The following is a 15,604-nucleotide window of genomic DNA, read 5'->3' as shown; positions in this document are numbered from 1 at the left end:
TGAAGATGATAATGGTAATGGTGTTTTTAAAGCCTCTTTAAAGTTTGAAAAGTGTTTTACATATATTATCTCATTTGATCCTCAAGGATAGTACTATTATTATTATATTCCCCATTTTACAAATGAGGAAACTGAGACACAGTGAGTGAGGCTAAATGACTTGCAATCTAATAGTTAGTAAGTGCTGGGGCTGGATTTGAAATCAAATTCTCCTGACTCCCAAGTCCCAAACTCTAACCACTGTGTCACTAGCTGTTGAGTCATATATTTCCTTTCATTCTTATCCAGGTACAGGTTAAACTAGACAGCTTCTAAGGTCTCTTCCAACTCTGAGATTCTGAGACTTAGGACTTTTAGTCAACGACCCATGTCTCTTTGCCCATTGTCCTCATCAAATCTTAACATTAACAAACTAAACCCAACAAGAATAAATTTCAGTAAGTTTTGTGCCAACAGAACCAGCGATTCAGAAAGTACAAGTGGCCATCCAGACAGGTCCCGAGGCTCGAGCAAAGGTGGTGCAGTTAGTTCATTTTGAAGCAGGGAACTCATCATCAGAGGAAAGAGACATATTTAAAGTAATGGAGGAAACAGACAAGGTACGTATTTCTTTTTGGATCTGTGGATAATTTAAGGAGCTTAATGAAATGCTTGAGGTTTCTCAGAATTTCTAAGAAGAGGAAATAAGTTCCCTTGTATAATGTCCAGGCTGGCTTTCTGGAGGTGTTCCGGAAGGGTCTCAGCAGGACAGACACCATGAGAATGGACAAGAATAGAGTCCAGTCTTTATTGTCTCTTACACAGTCTGACCCAGTCTCCTCCAGCAGTCTGCCTATTTAATTGGTTACTGAATCCCACCAAACTTTCTTAAATAACTCCTAAGACAATTGTGAACCCTTCATTCCCATATCTTTAGAATATACTCTGGCTGTCTGAATTTCAATGGCGATCACTCTCAGAAGCAACCATCGAGTCAGGAGGACAGAGAATTCCTTTTATCCTTAACTCTTTGGCATGTTTCACGTCTTCCCCAAACTGAATTTTCTGGCAGAAAGCTTGTTTCTTTAAAGTAGATTGTCAGTGCCAGCACTAAGTGAAGTGTCTAGACACACCCCAGAGTATTTCAAAAAGCCCAAATCATTTTTGTTTTTCTTTAAGAAACATTTTCCACCTGACATCTGGGTGATGATAATAATATTGAACTGAAATTCAAATAGCACCTTCCACACACACCTCCCGCATTTGATCCTCAAAACAGTCCTCTTCTCTAAAGGCTGTCATCTTTCTTGTTTTTTCTGTTCTTTCAAATATAAGTGGCAGGGGCTTAGCAGTCTCATCCATGAAATTTTTTTTTTGATGAGATAATCAAGATAAAGTGACTTACCTAGTCTCACAGTTAGTAAATGGAGCTGGATTTCAACTCAGGTCCTCCTGACTCTAGGACCAGTGCTGTAGCATCTGCCAATTCTCTCAGTGAGCAGAATCAGAATGACCTCAGAGCCATGTGGGCCCTGACCCACATCCTAACTTCCTAAGGTGTGAGATTTTTCCTCAAGGTTCCCCAGCACTAGTCCCCAGGATCCTTTGGCTATTAAGCCCTCTTTTCAGAGATTTAGCACTACTATGGGCAGGGCAGCTTCACCAACCACCTACCCAACACCCTTTTCCACAGATTGCTTGCATAAGGATCCCTCCATTCGGTTAAGGACATGTGCTGGTAGCACCAGTCATGACTGACTGCACTTTTCCTTCCCCTCTTCTATAATAAACTCATAATTATCCTTCCATAACCATTATTCTCTCCTAGCCTCTATTTCCCCTGCACTCTCTGCATCCCTCTAAGTGCCACCCTCTCTCTGGCATCCCATGTTGGTTTTCAGAGATATATTAATGTATTAATTCAATGAGATTCTGTTCAATTGTATCCAATAATCTGAAGAAAATGCATTTTTTCACCCACTTTATTTTTCTAGTGTGGATGTTTTCTTGCAGATAGCAGTGGATTTCCATGGAGCATTTGGTAGTAGTATTCCAAGGCCCAGTTAGCACAATGTTCCTTGTGGATAAGAACATTTGGATTTTTACTTTTATCTATGTTCAAATTAATAACCAGCATTTATGTAATACATTAATTTTTCCTTCCTTCCTTCCTTTCTTTTTTTTTTTTTCTGAGGTGATTGAGGTCAAATGACTTGCCCAGGGTCCCACAGCTAGGAAGCATTAAGTGTCTGAAGCCAGATTTGAACTCAGGTCCTCCTGACTTCAGGGCTGGTACTCTATCCCCTGCACTATCTAGTTGCCCCATACATTAAAATTTTCAAAGCAATTTACATGTCATCTCATTCTCTTATTATTAATAATCTGGAGAATATTTCCATGTAATTATTATATTGCAATTCTTTTGACAATTTTTATTTGTATTATTTAACTACCAATTGGAGGTATTACTATTGGTGATACATATAATATATATTTGAATCAATTCTCTGAATGTTTTATATATTAAACTTTTATCAATAAGATTTAATGCAATTAGTTTCCCATTCTACTATTCCTCTTATCTTCATAGTCTTGACAAAGCTTTTTCATATTTTGTCTTCAAAACTATCCATTTTATTTTTGTGTGTCCTTCTCTATCCTTTCTTCAACCAAGATCTTTCCCACCTCATCCCACACACAGAAACACTTTCTTCCCTCTCCCTACTGCACCATCAGAGTCACATGAGATTCCCTGAATTTGCTCTTTTTCACATCCCCTTTTGGGAGTGCGGTGGGGGTGGGGTTGATAGTTTGTTTAAATAAGCCAGGGTGGAACTGCTGAGTGGTCAGTCATGATCATATGGAGATTAACTAGGATTTCATCTCTACTTTTCATTGGTGCTTTTAAATCAAAAGAAAGATAAAACCACAAAACAAAACAATCAACTGAGGAATGAATCCACTGGATCAGCACCAAAGGAGCTGTCCATCCTCAAGGAGCTTCTCCCCTATCAGAAGAGATTGCAAATCAAAGGAGGGAGGTGCTGGTGGAGGGAGGGATTAACACAAATGCCCTCAGGATTGCAAAACATTTCATATAAATTATCTCCTTTGATTATCACAATAAGCCTTGTTATTGGTATTCCATTGATATTGGTATTGAAGATTGGTATTCCATTTTACAGATGAATAAACTGAGGCCCAGTGATGCTAAATAACTTGTCCAATATCACACAGTTAGTAAGATCTGATTTGAACTCGGGTCGCTCTGATTTCAAGGCTTAGTGTCTGTCCACTACACTGCAACATGTATCCTATGTTTTGATCTTTCTGTATGTGAAATGCAATGTCTAGTACCCAGTAATGAAGGTGACAAGGTAAAATGTGTCCATGATTAATGATTATTTTTATCTTTTCTCCCAGCCCACGTTCCTTGGAGACACAGTACCCCCGATAATGACAGTGATAGTCCGAGCAATTCGGACCGACAACAAGAAGCAGGGTTTTCAAGTCACCGGCTATGTTAATTCTGACAGAAACAACCTGCAGCTAGTGATGGTTCCGCTGACCAGTGAAAAGTGGAAAGTCTGTGCTGATGCAATTGTGCTACCCCAAAAAACCAAGGTGAGGTGATGATAGCGATTTGGGATTTCCCAAGGGCTCAAGGATGCTGACAATGAAGTCTCAGAGTCAGAAAGAGGAGGAGAAGTGGTGATTTTGAGACCTCCTGGTGGTTTCTAAGGTCCCGAGTAGGAAATCTCAATGGGTGCTGGGCTCTTCCTCTTTGGAGATCTTCAAGTAAAGGCTGCAGGATCACTCATTGGGCATTGGGCATGTAAGGGAGATTCCTTTCCTGTGTATGTTTGGACCAGATGGCCACTTAAGGCCCTTCCATCTCTCAAATTCTGGGATTCTGTGAAACCTAATAAGCACTAACAAATACATGGATAAGCATTTCTATTATGAAAACAACATTGGGGGCAGCTAGGTGGTGCAGTGGATAGAGCACCAGCCCTGAAGTCAGGAGGACCCGAGTTCAAATCCTGTCTCAAGACACTTAACACTTCCTGGCTGTGTGATCCTGGGCAAGTCACTTAACCCCAATTGCCTCAGCAGAAAAAGAAAAAAGAAAAGGAAAAAAAAAGAAAAGAAACAACATTGGTAATAAAGAATGTTCATGGTTCTCTTCATTTCACTTTGCATCTATTCATACAAATCTTCCCTGATTTCTCCAAAATAATCGTCATATTAGGCATATCCATAGCACACTAAGACTTGAAAGATATCTCATATACATTATTTATAAAGATGATGAAGTTCAAGGAAATTAAATTGTGACCAATTTTGTAATTAGCCAGAGGCAGAAATCACATTTGGGTCCTCCTGACTACAAGAGCTTCCCTTTAGCCACCATGCCCTGCTGCTTGTCATGATGAAGTATCCTTCCACAAATGACACACATGGGATCATTAGAAGCTTGGGTTCAGAAGGTACCTTACTCAGGGGCCCTCTTAGCTATCCTCTGCCTGACACAGCTCCATTATCCCTAAAAAATCATTTAATTCAACTTCTGCTGAAAAATCTCCATAATGGGGAAGCCATTGCTTCTCAACACGGTTATTTCATATTGGAACAGTTCAAAGTGTGACAGCATTTTTTCTGTTAGTGACCTAAAATTTTATGATTCCTTGGAACAAGTAGCTGGAAATATAAGGAGAGGAGAGATTCACTAGTCAATCAACTTTTTAAAAAAAATAATATAATAGAAAGAAAGAAAAAAAAAACCCTTTGGATACAAGAGATCACCTTGGCTCAGAGAGGCCGGAATATTTGCCCTTTGCAACTAAAGGCCCCCAAGATGAATTGATAAAAACAAGGTTCAGTTCTGGGAGAATAAAGCTTCTGAAGAGACGGGCCAGATACTGACCAGAAAAAACAGTCAAGTTGATGACTTTGGGCAACTCTGCCTCATTTAAATCTCATATCCGAGCAAGTCAAGACATCAGCCCATGACATCATTGACTTTTAGAAAATGAAGGACAGTTATTATCTCCTTTGATCCTATCAATAACCCTGGGAGGTGGGTGCTATTATTGTATTCATTTTACTGATGAAGAAACTGAAGCAGATGGAGATTAGGTGACTTGCCCAGGGTCACATAGCTAGGAAGTGTCCCAGGGCAGAGAGGTTGGACTCCTACTGCATCATAGAGAATGAAGAAGATTCCTACCAACATAACTGAGAATGATATTTCCTCCTCTCCTAGGGCAGTTTAAGATGGGGCATGGATTGTAAGAATTACAAAATAGAAGTTCAGGCCACAGTGGATCAGCTAAACAAGAAACCAGCCATCTACATAAAAATAGACTGGAAAAACCTCCCACAGTTGCTTCAGACAATATTTGAAAAGTAAGTGCCCACATGATTTTATCACACTTTGTTTTCTTGGGATTTTTTGGGAAGGAATAATCTATATAATCACTAATAACATGAAACCTTTTCTTTCCTGATAGGATTTTAAAGTATTTGTCGGAGATAACTGGGGAATCCGGTTTTTCTGAAACGCAGGGGGAAAAACCATCTCACCAAGCCATATTTCAGGCAATGGCAACGTCTTCTCGGACAATCCATGCAGTTATTAAAATTCCAGAGGTAGAGTATGACATTGTGATGATGATGATGATGATGTTGATGGTGATGATGATGACGATGATGATGATGATGATGAGACAATCAGGATTAAGGGACTTGCCCAGGATCCCACAGCTAATAAGTGTCAAGTGTCTGAGGCTGAATTTGAACTTGATCCTCCTAACTCCAGGGCTACTAGTGTTGTCATTTTTGATGGGTTTGTGAACAGCACTGTTTGCCTTTGGTCATAATGATATTCCAGTTTCTGCATATGTAGAAAAAAATCAATTTGATTCTGAAGTTTCTTAGGGAAAAACCTGTCAGTCAGTGGATCTTGCATTTTTCAGTTCTATGTTCCAGCCTGCCACTGAGTCCCTTGTAGTTCTCTGGAACCACATAGTTTGGGTCTCCTTATGTCTACTTCCTGACTCCCTGGCTTCCTTGACATCTCAGCTAAAATGTCATCTTCTACAGGAAGCCTTTCCCAGCACCTCTTAAATCCAGCACCTTCCCTCTCTCATGTCCTACTTATATAGGGTATAGCTTATTTGTATCTATTTGTTTATAAATTGCCTCTCTCATTAGAGTATAAGGTTCTTGAGAGCAGGAATTCTTTTATACTCCAGTGCTTGGCTGGAACATTTTCAGTCACATCCAACTTTTCATAACCCCATTTAGGGTTTTCTTGGCAAAGATACTGGAATAGTTTGATATTTCCTTCTCCAGCTCATTTTACAGATGAGGAAACCGAGGCAAACACAGGTAAATATCTTGCTTAGGGTCACAAGCTTGTGTCTGAGGCCGGATTTGAACTTGGGAAGATGAGTCTTTCTTCTTTAGGTCCTGCACTCTATCCACTAGGCTATCTCGCTGCCCTACTGGAACATAGTAGGTGCTTAACGAATGTGTATTGACTATTAACTACTAGGAACAATCTTCCTGAATTTAATCATGGAAACTGGTGTTTTGGCTGTTTTGTAACAACTCCATTTTTCTATCAATCACAGATAGTAATAGGAATAATAATAACTAAGATTTAATGTTAAATAAGCACGATATTTATGTATGGACTGCATATATATGCACAAATATGTAATCTAACAAGTAGAAGCATATACTTATCTTCTAAATATTTGTATTGCATTATATAATCTAGATTCATCTATATGTATCTTCACTTAATCCTCATAACAACCCTGTGAAGTAGAGGCTATTAATATGCCCATTTTTTATATATGAGAAAACAAGGCTGAGAGTTACATATCTTGCTTAGGATTTTATTGATAGTAAGTGTCTGAGGTGAGATTTGAATTCAAGTCTTGTGGCTCCAAGTCTGCTACTCTATCTACTCTGCCCCCTAGATGACCAAGAAATTTAAATGCAGATCCATGATAATATTAAAGGTAATTCACACACTGACAGTTTCTATTTTTCAAAGCTAAACAAGTGACCAGAAATCCTATGGGTCTTTTGTAGAATATGAGTGGATAAAACAGAATGTCACAGTCCGTCCTACAAGGAACTTTTAGCTTCTGAAAGTTGGCTATAATTTGGGGTTCATAGGGTGTTTGGGAGGATTAGCTCCTTTGGTGTGAGGGCTTCCTGATCCCTTTTCTACCTCACTCCCAGTTCTCACCTATAGCTCCAAGAAGCTGTAGCATGTGCGACACACCAATAAAACCATCTCTCCAGATGAGCTAAACCAGGTTGAGGCTAACCAATGGGTGCCAAACCTGTTGGCAAGTTAGGGGAAGGGTTTCCCTCTAGCATGTGAAGACTTCCCCCAAGTCTTGAGCAGTTGTTCCAATAACTGTGGAAGCGGCTGATGCAGGCATTGTGGAGCACTCAGAGCCTGGTCAATTGTAAAAGACACTGGTCATCCACTGTCTCCTAGGCCATTGTCAGTAGACGGTCAGTACTCCTGACTTTTGCCCTTCCACTGGACTTTGATGACTAGGGAAGAGAGAGTGAGGCTGACAACACTGAGCAGCTCTGCCTTCCTCATGTCCAACACACACATACAACTCCAAGCATTGCCAGTATTTGTTCTCTTTGAAAATGAGGGACAAGCATCAATCCATAAATTATTGTGTGAGTTCCAATGGCTTAGCCACAGAAATATTTAGTCATTTTGAAGAACACTTTTGAACTAGTTTGGAGAATGTTCTAAATCTTATTTGTTGTTATTATTTTTTAGGTAAACACTTATTACTCAACGCTTCCAGTTCCATTCGCTTTGCCCATAGAATCATGGCCTATGATCAATACTAGTACCGAGGCGGTTTGGAATTTCTTTTCAGAAATAGCTCTCCGGATAAAGAAAGAGGATGAAGGTAAGTCACTGCCAACAAATGGAGTGAGTGGTGCCTGATGGGTGGGTTGTCTGATTGAAATCTGTCTTGGTTTGAGAGCCATAACTAGGGTAAGGCAAAGAGGGCTTTCTCTCTGGGGATCAACTTCTATCGGAGTATGTTTGGGAAGCAGCAGCATGCAGTGAAGTATATGCTGGCTCTGCCATGGGAAGATCTGAATTTGAATCCAATCTTTGATGCTCATCACCTATGCAACCTTAACTCTTCACTTCTCAGAACTCTGGTTTCCTTAAATGTAAAAAAGAGGACTAAACCAGAAGACCTCTGAGATTCCTAATAGTTTTAGATTCATGATCATAATCCTCCCTGCAATCATTTCTCCCCCTCATGCATGGCTTAGATGCTCCTGCTTTCATCAACAAAAAGGTTAGGGTTGGATCATCCCCTCTCCCATATTACCCAGCACTTTTCAGATCCTTAGTCACACTTGGCCCCTGTGAATAAAATTTCCAGCTATGGTCCATGTTGGTTTTCATGAAAACCTACAAGAAAGGAAGCCTACTAGGTGTCTGCCGATAGTGGGTTTTTGGGGATCTAATTGTGATATCCAGTTTTGCCTGAAATATAAAGATATGGAAAGTGGGATATAATGGTTCTTTTGCTTTAATGATTAAAATAATCATCTCATTTCTTCCCTTCATTTTGAGCAGAGGACAAACTTTATCATTATTTAATAGCAAAATAAGGTTTTCCCAAAGGAATATCTTTATTTGTTAATGATATTAACAAATAACAACAAGGAAAAGAAATTAAACTGTTGTTGCTATGGCTCAGTTGTAGGCTATTGAGAGTCAAAGGAGTATTGGGAAACCTAAATCTTCCTAAATGAAAACTGTAAAAAAAAAAAAAAAAAAAGTATCACTTGATTTCAAATCCAAAGGTATTTATTAAATGTAAAAAAAAATGATGTAGCATCTGATTTCAAGTCAAAAAGTATTTATTAAATGGATTCTCTGTTCCAGGAGTTCTGTTAAATTTTAGGAATAAAAATATAAGCTAAAATCCAGTTCCTTACAGGAACTTAAATTCTAATGGGGAAGGACATCGTACAACATGGAGCTAAAATGTGGGGAGGGAGGAAAGGGAAAAAATATGAAGAAATCTGGAGGATCAGGAGTGGAAGAGTGAAAAACTGAGCATAAAAGCCTGAGCATTTCTTCCAAATGGAGGTTCTGAAAGAACCAGTGGTCAGGGAGACAGGGATGAAAGGATTTTCTAGGTTGAGTAAGGAGAGAAATCCTATGAATCAAGAGTACAGGAGGGAAAGTGAGTGCCTGCTTGAGTGCTTCCTCAAAATGAACATCTGAGATGAAGAAAGCCATCAAAATCAGGCCAAAAAGACCCAGATTCTCCACTAAAGCAACTGAAGACATTCAGTTATAGAATTATGTTTCTCAACATCTGTCACAATCTCAAATTTATTGGAAATTGAAAAAGTGTAATATACATGACAGAAACAGACAAAGATGTAATCTTACATTTGCATTCTAATTTAATTTTTAAAAAAATTTAAATGGACCAATGGATACCTAGGATATTCAATTTCTGCCCCTGACTTTGCTACCATTCACCTGGCAAATAAAGGTATGATGGCATTTTGAGGGAAGGCCCATGTGGATACTCAAAATGTGATCATTTTTATTTTTATTTACTTGACTCTGGGTAATCATTTTTAGTCTTTGTATAGCCTCCAGCAATGCTCTGTACTATTGAACCAGGAAAAGAGCAGCAAGAAGAGAAGGCCTGATTAGGGGATCTGCTTTGAGTCAATATACTCGAACTACAATGGGAGTAGAAGCAGTGGTGGTTGGTGATTGAAAATAATGGTTCGGGTAATTGGTGAGAATGTTGTCATGATTGGGGAAAAGGTGGTGACTGGTGAAAATGGGAGTGATAATGGTGGCTATTGGTAATAAAGGTGGTGACTACTGATGCTGATGATGCCGGTGATAGATTGATGATAATGGTGATTTTGATTGGTGATCATGAGGTGGTGACTGGTGAAAATGGTAGTGATAATGGTGAAGATAATTCCTGATAATGGAAGTGATAGTAGTAACAACAGATATAGCTGTGGTGATCATCTAGACCCAGTATTTAATCATTCTAGTAAACTTTATCTCTTTCTTGCCCAGGTATTTTCTATCTCATGAAAGAAAGGAATCTCCTTGAGGGCAATGAATATTAAATTTGCATTTTTGCATCTCTACCACCCAGCACCATACCTGGTATTTAGTAGACACTTAATAAAATACTTGTTGATTGATTAACAGCTGGCCAGAGAATTTCCTTAGGCACTGAGAGTTTAAGTGATTAACCCAGATTTACATGTACAGCCAGTAATGGTTTAAATCCAGTACTTTAACCCAGGGCTTCTTGACAGGTCAGCTGATCATTCCATTTTACCTTTTCTCTCCCTCCTTTTCCTTCTCCTCCTACTTATCTAGCCCTTATCTAATCCATAGTTTCAGAATTATGAGGAATTCCAGTCCTGGAAACTCCTTCCAGTGGTACAGATTGGCAATAATTGGTAAATTACAGCCTTCTTTAGAAGCTGGCCAAAGTACCAGAGAGTTACCGGATTTTACATGGTCAGCCAGCTAGTCTTTTTGGCTCTAGAACTAGAGCTCTATCCACTATGGCACACCAGTTCTATAATTATTAGATATTCAAATTAAATCCATTTTTAAAATCATAATAATAGCAATCATAATACTACTGGTTGATTTTCATTGAGTGCTTCAAAATTTATAAAACCCTTTATTGTCCTTGTTGAACCTTACAAAAGTTACAAACGTTTTAAATTTCATTATACAGATGAGCAAACAGAGGGACAGAGCTATTGCCCATGGTTGTTTAATAAGGAAGGATCATCATAGGCAGGATTTGATATACAGTGATTCCTGCTCCAAGTTCATTTTGAACCTCATTGTATATTGTTTATTGTTATTTCTTTGTTATCAACATGCAGCCCAGTGCGAAGTCACTGAAACTTCCTGGAAAACATTTGATGGCATAGAGTTCAATTGTTTGCATCCTCACGATCATGAGCTTGTTGTAGCTGAAGATTGCCACATAGCCCCCAAATTTGTAGTTCTCACAAAGAAAGAATTTGCTAATTCCACAAGAGAGATTTCCCTATTTTTGGGGAAAAGGTAAGTCTGCTCCATTCACATTGAATTAAAGACAATTTGAGCTGCCTGGGCATGTCTTTCTATACAATGACCCAGTAATCTGCCACTAACTCCTCTATTTAAATGTTTCTTGGACATAGGGTAGCAAAAAGAAGCTATATTATTAGAAAAGGATCTGGGGGAGTTCAAAAGGTAACTGAGTTGGTAATGAGCCTAAAATTCATACAAGGATTAGTTGAAGAAACTAGAGATGGAGTCTGAGAACGAGGATTCAACTCCCATCTCAGATCTACTTCGTCTGTGTGATTTTTGACAAGTCATTTCATCTCCTAGAGGTCAATGGGTGTACTGGACTAGATGGCTTCCAACATCTCTTTGAGCTCTAGTTCTATGACCTATATTTAGCCAGAAAAATGGGGGCTCATATAGGACATGATAGCAAACTCTAAGAAGTTAAAGTGCTATCATATAGAACAATGTCAGACTCTAATAGAAAGAGATCCCCGTTAGCCATATACTGACTTAGAAAACCACAGATTAACATTGTAATAATAACAATAGCTAATATTTATAAAGTACTTATTTTGTGGCAGGCACTGTGCTAAACCCTTTACAATTATCTTGTGGGAAGATCACAACAATGTGTAAATTAAATCCATTGTTTTATTACAAACATAAAAATCATAACAATACTAGCTGATTTTCATGGAGCACTTTAAAGTTTGTAAAATCCTTTATATACGTTGTCTTATTCGAACCTCACAAAAGTTAAAAGTATTTATGTTATTATTCCCATTTTACAGATGAGGAAACTGAGGCAAAAAGAGGCCCTGTGACTTGCCCAAGATCACATAGCTCATGAGGCCACATTTGAGCTCTGTTCTCCCTGACTCCAGGCCCAGAGCTCTTCATTGTGCCCCATTATCTAGATTGTATTATAGTGTTAATTATTTTGTTAAACATTACACAATTACATTTTACTCGGGTATCTGATATAATAGGGAGGGTGTGGATTATAATGTGAAGTAGAAGGATTCAGCTGTTTCTCCTTGGTCCCAGTGGGTGGAAGTCTGTGGAAAGAATGGGCAGAAACAGGCAGGAAGGCATACTTAGTCTTGGTGGACTGACTAGATCTCTGACTATTAGAGCTAAATCAAGTTGGGAGTAGGGCTGCCTCTGGAAATGGTGTACATTTACCAAGGTTTATCAAATATAATCTTGGAGAAGTGTTATTAGGTGAGAATTGAACTAAGGAACTGAACTGCAAGACCTTCAGATCTGAGACTCTGGGATTCAACCAAGACATGAGAGGCATCCAATTTTGTTCTCTCCTCTCTGAAGGCACTCCAGGAAGATTATGAAAGAAGACTGGTTTCCCTAAGAGTTCAGACTCTACAATTTAGATTCGTTGACTCCAAGGAGTCCACAACAATGGGGCATTTTGGTTTGTTTACCATATACTTGGACATATTTAACATTTTCAGAATCACAACTTGCATATTATTCGATATTGTACTTCAAATGTTAGAGCCGGAAAAGAAATGGAAGGAATTAGAATAAGCAACGAGGAAACAAAATTATCACTCTAAGCAGATGATATGATGGTATACTCAGAGAATCAACTAAAAAACTAATGGAAATAATGAACAATTTTAGCAAAGTTGCAGGATACAAAATCACAACTTGTGAAATCTTTAAAATTGTCTCATTTTCTTTTAAAGGAGAATAGCCATCTATCCATCTTCATCGTCAAGTCTCAATGTAACTTTGGATGGCAGCCCACTATTATTAAATGAAGCTGTATATGAGGAGAAAGAAGGTACATTATGAAACGATTTATTTATAAGGGGCAACACTTACTTAGCTTAATGTAATCTCAATTTTTAAAACCCTTCCACAAATTTTAACTCTTAAAAATGTGCATTAGGTTAGTTTCATTTTATTAATGTTTATTAAAATCTTCAGTGACAGAGTTAACAGTATGGGCCAAAGGTTCTTCACAGGCTTATCTTGAAAGACATTACTGCTTTGCACTAATATTTAACACAGGCATCTAGTGGATATAGCACACTGTGTCTGGTGTTAGGAAGACTTGAACTCTACTAGTTGTGACAACCTTTGCTTCCCTCAATTTCTTCTACAGTAAAGTAGAGATATTAATGACTTTTCCCTCCCAGGATTCTTGTGAGGAACAAATAAATGAGAATTTTGTAAAGTGCCTAATATAATTCCTGGCACACAGGAAATACTTAGTAAGTGTGTGTTTTCTTCTTCCGTTGAACTGATAGCTGCTTTTGGTGAATTAGACCTATAATAGCCGAAAACTTTCACTTGAAGTATGAGAATTCTTTAGACTTTATAAATGGTTTTCCCCTGACTTTTTTAATTTAAAAAGTTTACTTCGGAAGGAGAAAGAATATGGGCATTCTAGAATTTCGTTGGCATTTTGGTTAGAATGAGTCATCTTGTCCAGATCAATGTCAGACCTGGCTTATTTCTGAGCATTAGTCATAACATATATGTAACCTTCTGAGAGTTGAGTTCTCAGTATGAATTGAAAATGATGGTAATTGGTTTAGTTAGTCCAATCATGGTTTTTTTTATGTTAGTCACCTCAGATTGCGGCAGTCCAGTCTTAGGAATAATTGGATTTTCCCCTCTTTTTTAATACAAGCAAAGGTTAAATCTGGGAAATGGACAAAGGAAGGCCCCCTCTTTAAACTTCAAAAGACGTTTATTAGATGTCAGTACAAGGCACTATGCTGATTTTTCATGAGACAAAGATAATGATGAATAATCCTTGCTCTCTAGGAAAAAGTCCACATTCTATTGGGCCTATATAATAGATATTCAAATGGACAAAAAAGAAAATGCAATGAATGCATGAAGTGATACAAAATTAGCTGGAGATATTGGGAAATCTTTCATGTAAGAAGTGACACCGGAGTTAGGCTTTGGAAAAAGTCAGGGATTTTTTTTTTGTAAATATCATTGTAAGAAATTTAATAATAGCTTTTATATTTTTCCTATACATGCAAAGATAGTTTTCAACATTTACCTTTGCAAAAGCTTGTGTTCCAAATTTTTCTCCCTCTCTCGTTACCTTCCCCAATCCAATATAGCTTAAACCTATGCAATTCTTTTAAACATGTTTCCATATTTGTCATGCTACACAAGAAAAATCAGATCAAGTGGGGAAAAAACCAAGCAACAGCAACAAAAAGGTGAAAATACCATGCCTTGATCTATATTCAGTCTCGATAGTTCTTTCTGGATGTGGATGGCTCTTTTCATCATATGTCTATTAGAACTGCCTTGAATCACCTCATTGTTGAAAAGAGTCAACTCACAGTTGATCATCACATAATTTTGTTGTTGCTATCTACGATGTTCTCTTGATTCTACTCATTTCACTTAGCATCAGTTCATGCAAGTCTTTCCAGGCTTTTTGGAAATTAGCCTGCTTATTATTTCTTATAGAACATAATATTTCATTAAATTTATATGCCAAATTAGAAGAACAAAGGATAGTTTACCTCTCAGATCTGTGGAGGAAAAAAGAATTTGTGTCCAAAGAAGTGGAGTTCATTACTGAACACAAAATAGATAATTTTGATTATATTAAGTTAAAAAGTTTTTGGACAAACAAAACTAATGCAGACAAGATTAAAAAGGCTGGGAAAACATTTTTAATTCAAAGATTCTGACAAAGGGTTCATTTCTAAAATATATAGAAAATTGACTCAAATTTATAAGGGTGCCAACCATTCTCCAAATGATAAATGGTCAAAGGATATGAACAGACAATTTTCAAATTGAAACCATTTCTAGTCATATGAAAAGGTGCTCTAAATCACTATTGATCAGAGAAATGCATATTAAGACAACTCTGAGATACCACTACACACCTCTCAGATTGGCTGAGATGACAGAAAAAGATAATGCTGAATGTTGGAGGGGATTTGGGAAAACTGGGACACTGATACATTGTTGGTGGAGTTGTGAGCTGATTCAACCATTTTGGAGAGCAATTTGGAACTATGCCCAAAGGACTATCAAAATGTGAATACCCTTTGATCCAGCAGTGTTTCTACTGGGCTTATATCCCAAAGAGATCTTTTAAAGGAGGGAAAGGGACCTCCATGTGCAAAGATGTTTGTGACAGCCCTTACTGTAGTGGCAAGAAACTGGAAACTGAGTGAATGCACATGAGTTGGAGAATGGCTAAATAAGTTATCACATATGAATGTTATGGAATATTATTGTTCTATAAGAAAAGATCAGCAGGAGGATTTCAGAGAAGCCTGGAGGGACTTACATGAACTGATGCTGAGTGAAATGAGCAGAACCAAGAGATCATTGTACATGACAAAAACAACATTATATGATGATCAATTCTGATGGCTCTTTTTCAACAATGAGATAATTCAGGCCACTTCCAATGATCTTGTGATGAAGAGAGCCATTTACACCTAGAAAGAGGACTGA

At 38.0% G+C, this 15,604-nt stretch overlaps 1 protein-coding gene across 1 annotated transcript in view; it reads left to right on the top strand.

The window, feature by feature from the left end:
* LOC111720987 (vitellogenin-1-like) overlaps nucleotides 1-15,604 on the top strand; it is a 90,368-nt gene that overhangs the window by 63,667 nt on the left and 11,097 nt on the right. The window contains exons 20-26 of the mRNA XM_031969301.1: nucleotides 457-599; nucleotides 3,403-3,603; nucleotides 5,246-5,388; nucleotides 5,493-5,631; nucleotides 7,808-7,943; nucleotides 10,954-11,137; nucleotides 12,838-12,935. Coding sequence (XP_031825161.1) covers nucleotides 457-599; nucleotides 3,403-3,603; nucleotides 5,246-5,388; nucleotides 5,493-5,631; nucleotides 7,808-7,943; nucleotides 10,954-11,137; nucleotides 12,838-12,935 — 1,044 coding nt within the window. The remainder of the gene's footprint in view (nucleotides 1-456; nucleotides 600-3,402; nucleotides 3,604-5,245; nucleotides 5,389-5,492; nucleotides 5,632-7,807; nucleotides 7,944-10,953; nucleotides 11,138-12,837; nucleotides 12,936-15,604) is intronic.

The sequence above is a fragment of the Sarcophilus harrisii genome, chromosome 4 (genome assembly GCF_902635505.1).
Source record: "Sarcophilus harrisii chromosome 4, mSarHar1.11, whole genome shotgun sequence".
NCBI classification, from domain to species: Eukaryota; Metazoa; Chordata; class Mammalia; order Dasyuromorphia; family Dasyuridae; genus Sarcophilus; species Sarcophilus harrisii.
Note: the sequence above shows the minus strand (reverse complement) of the source record. Positions and strands in the feature narration are given on the sequence as shown.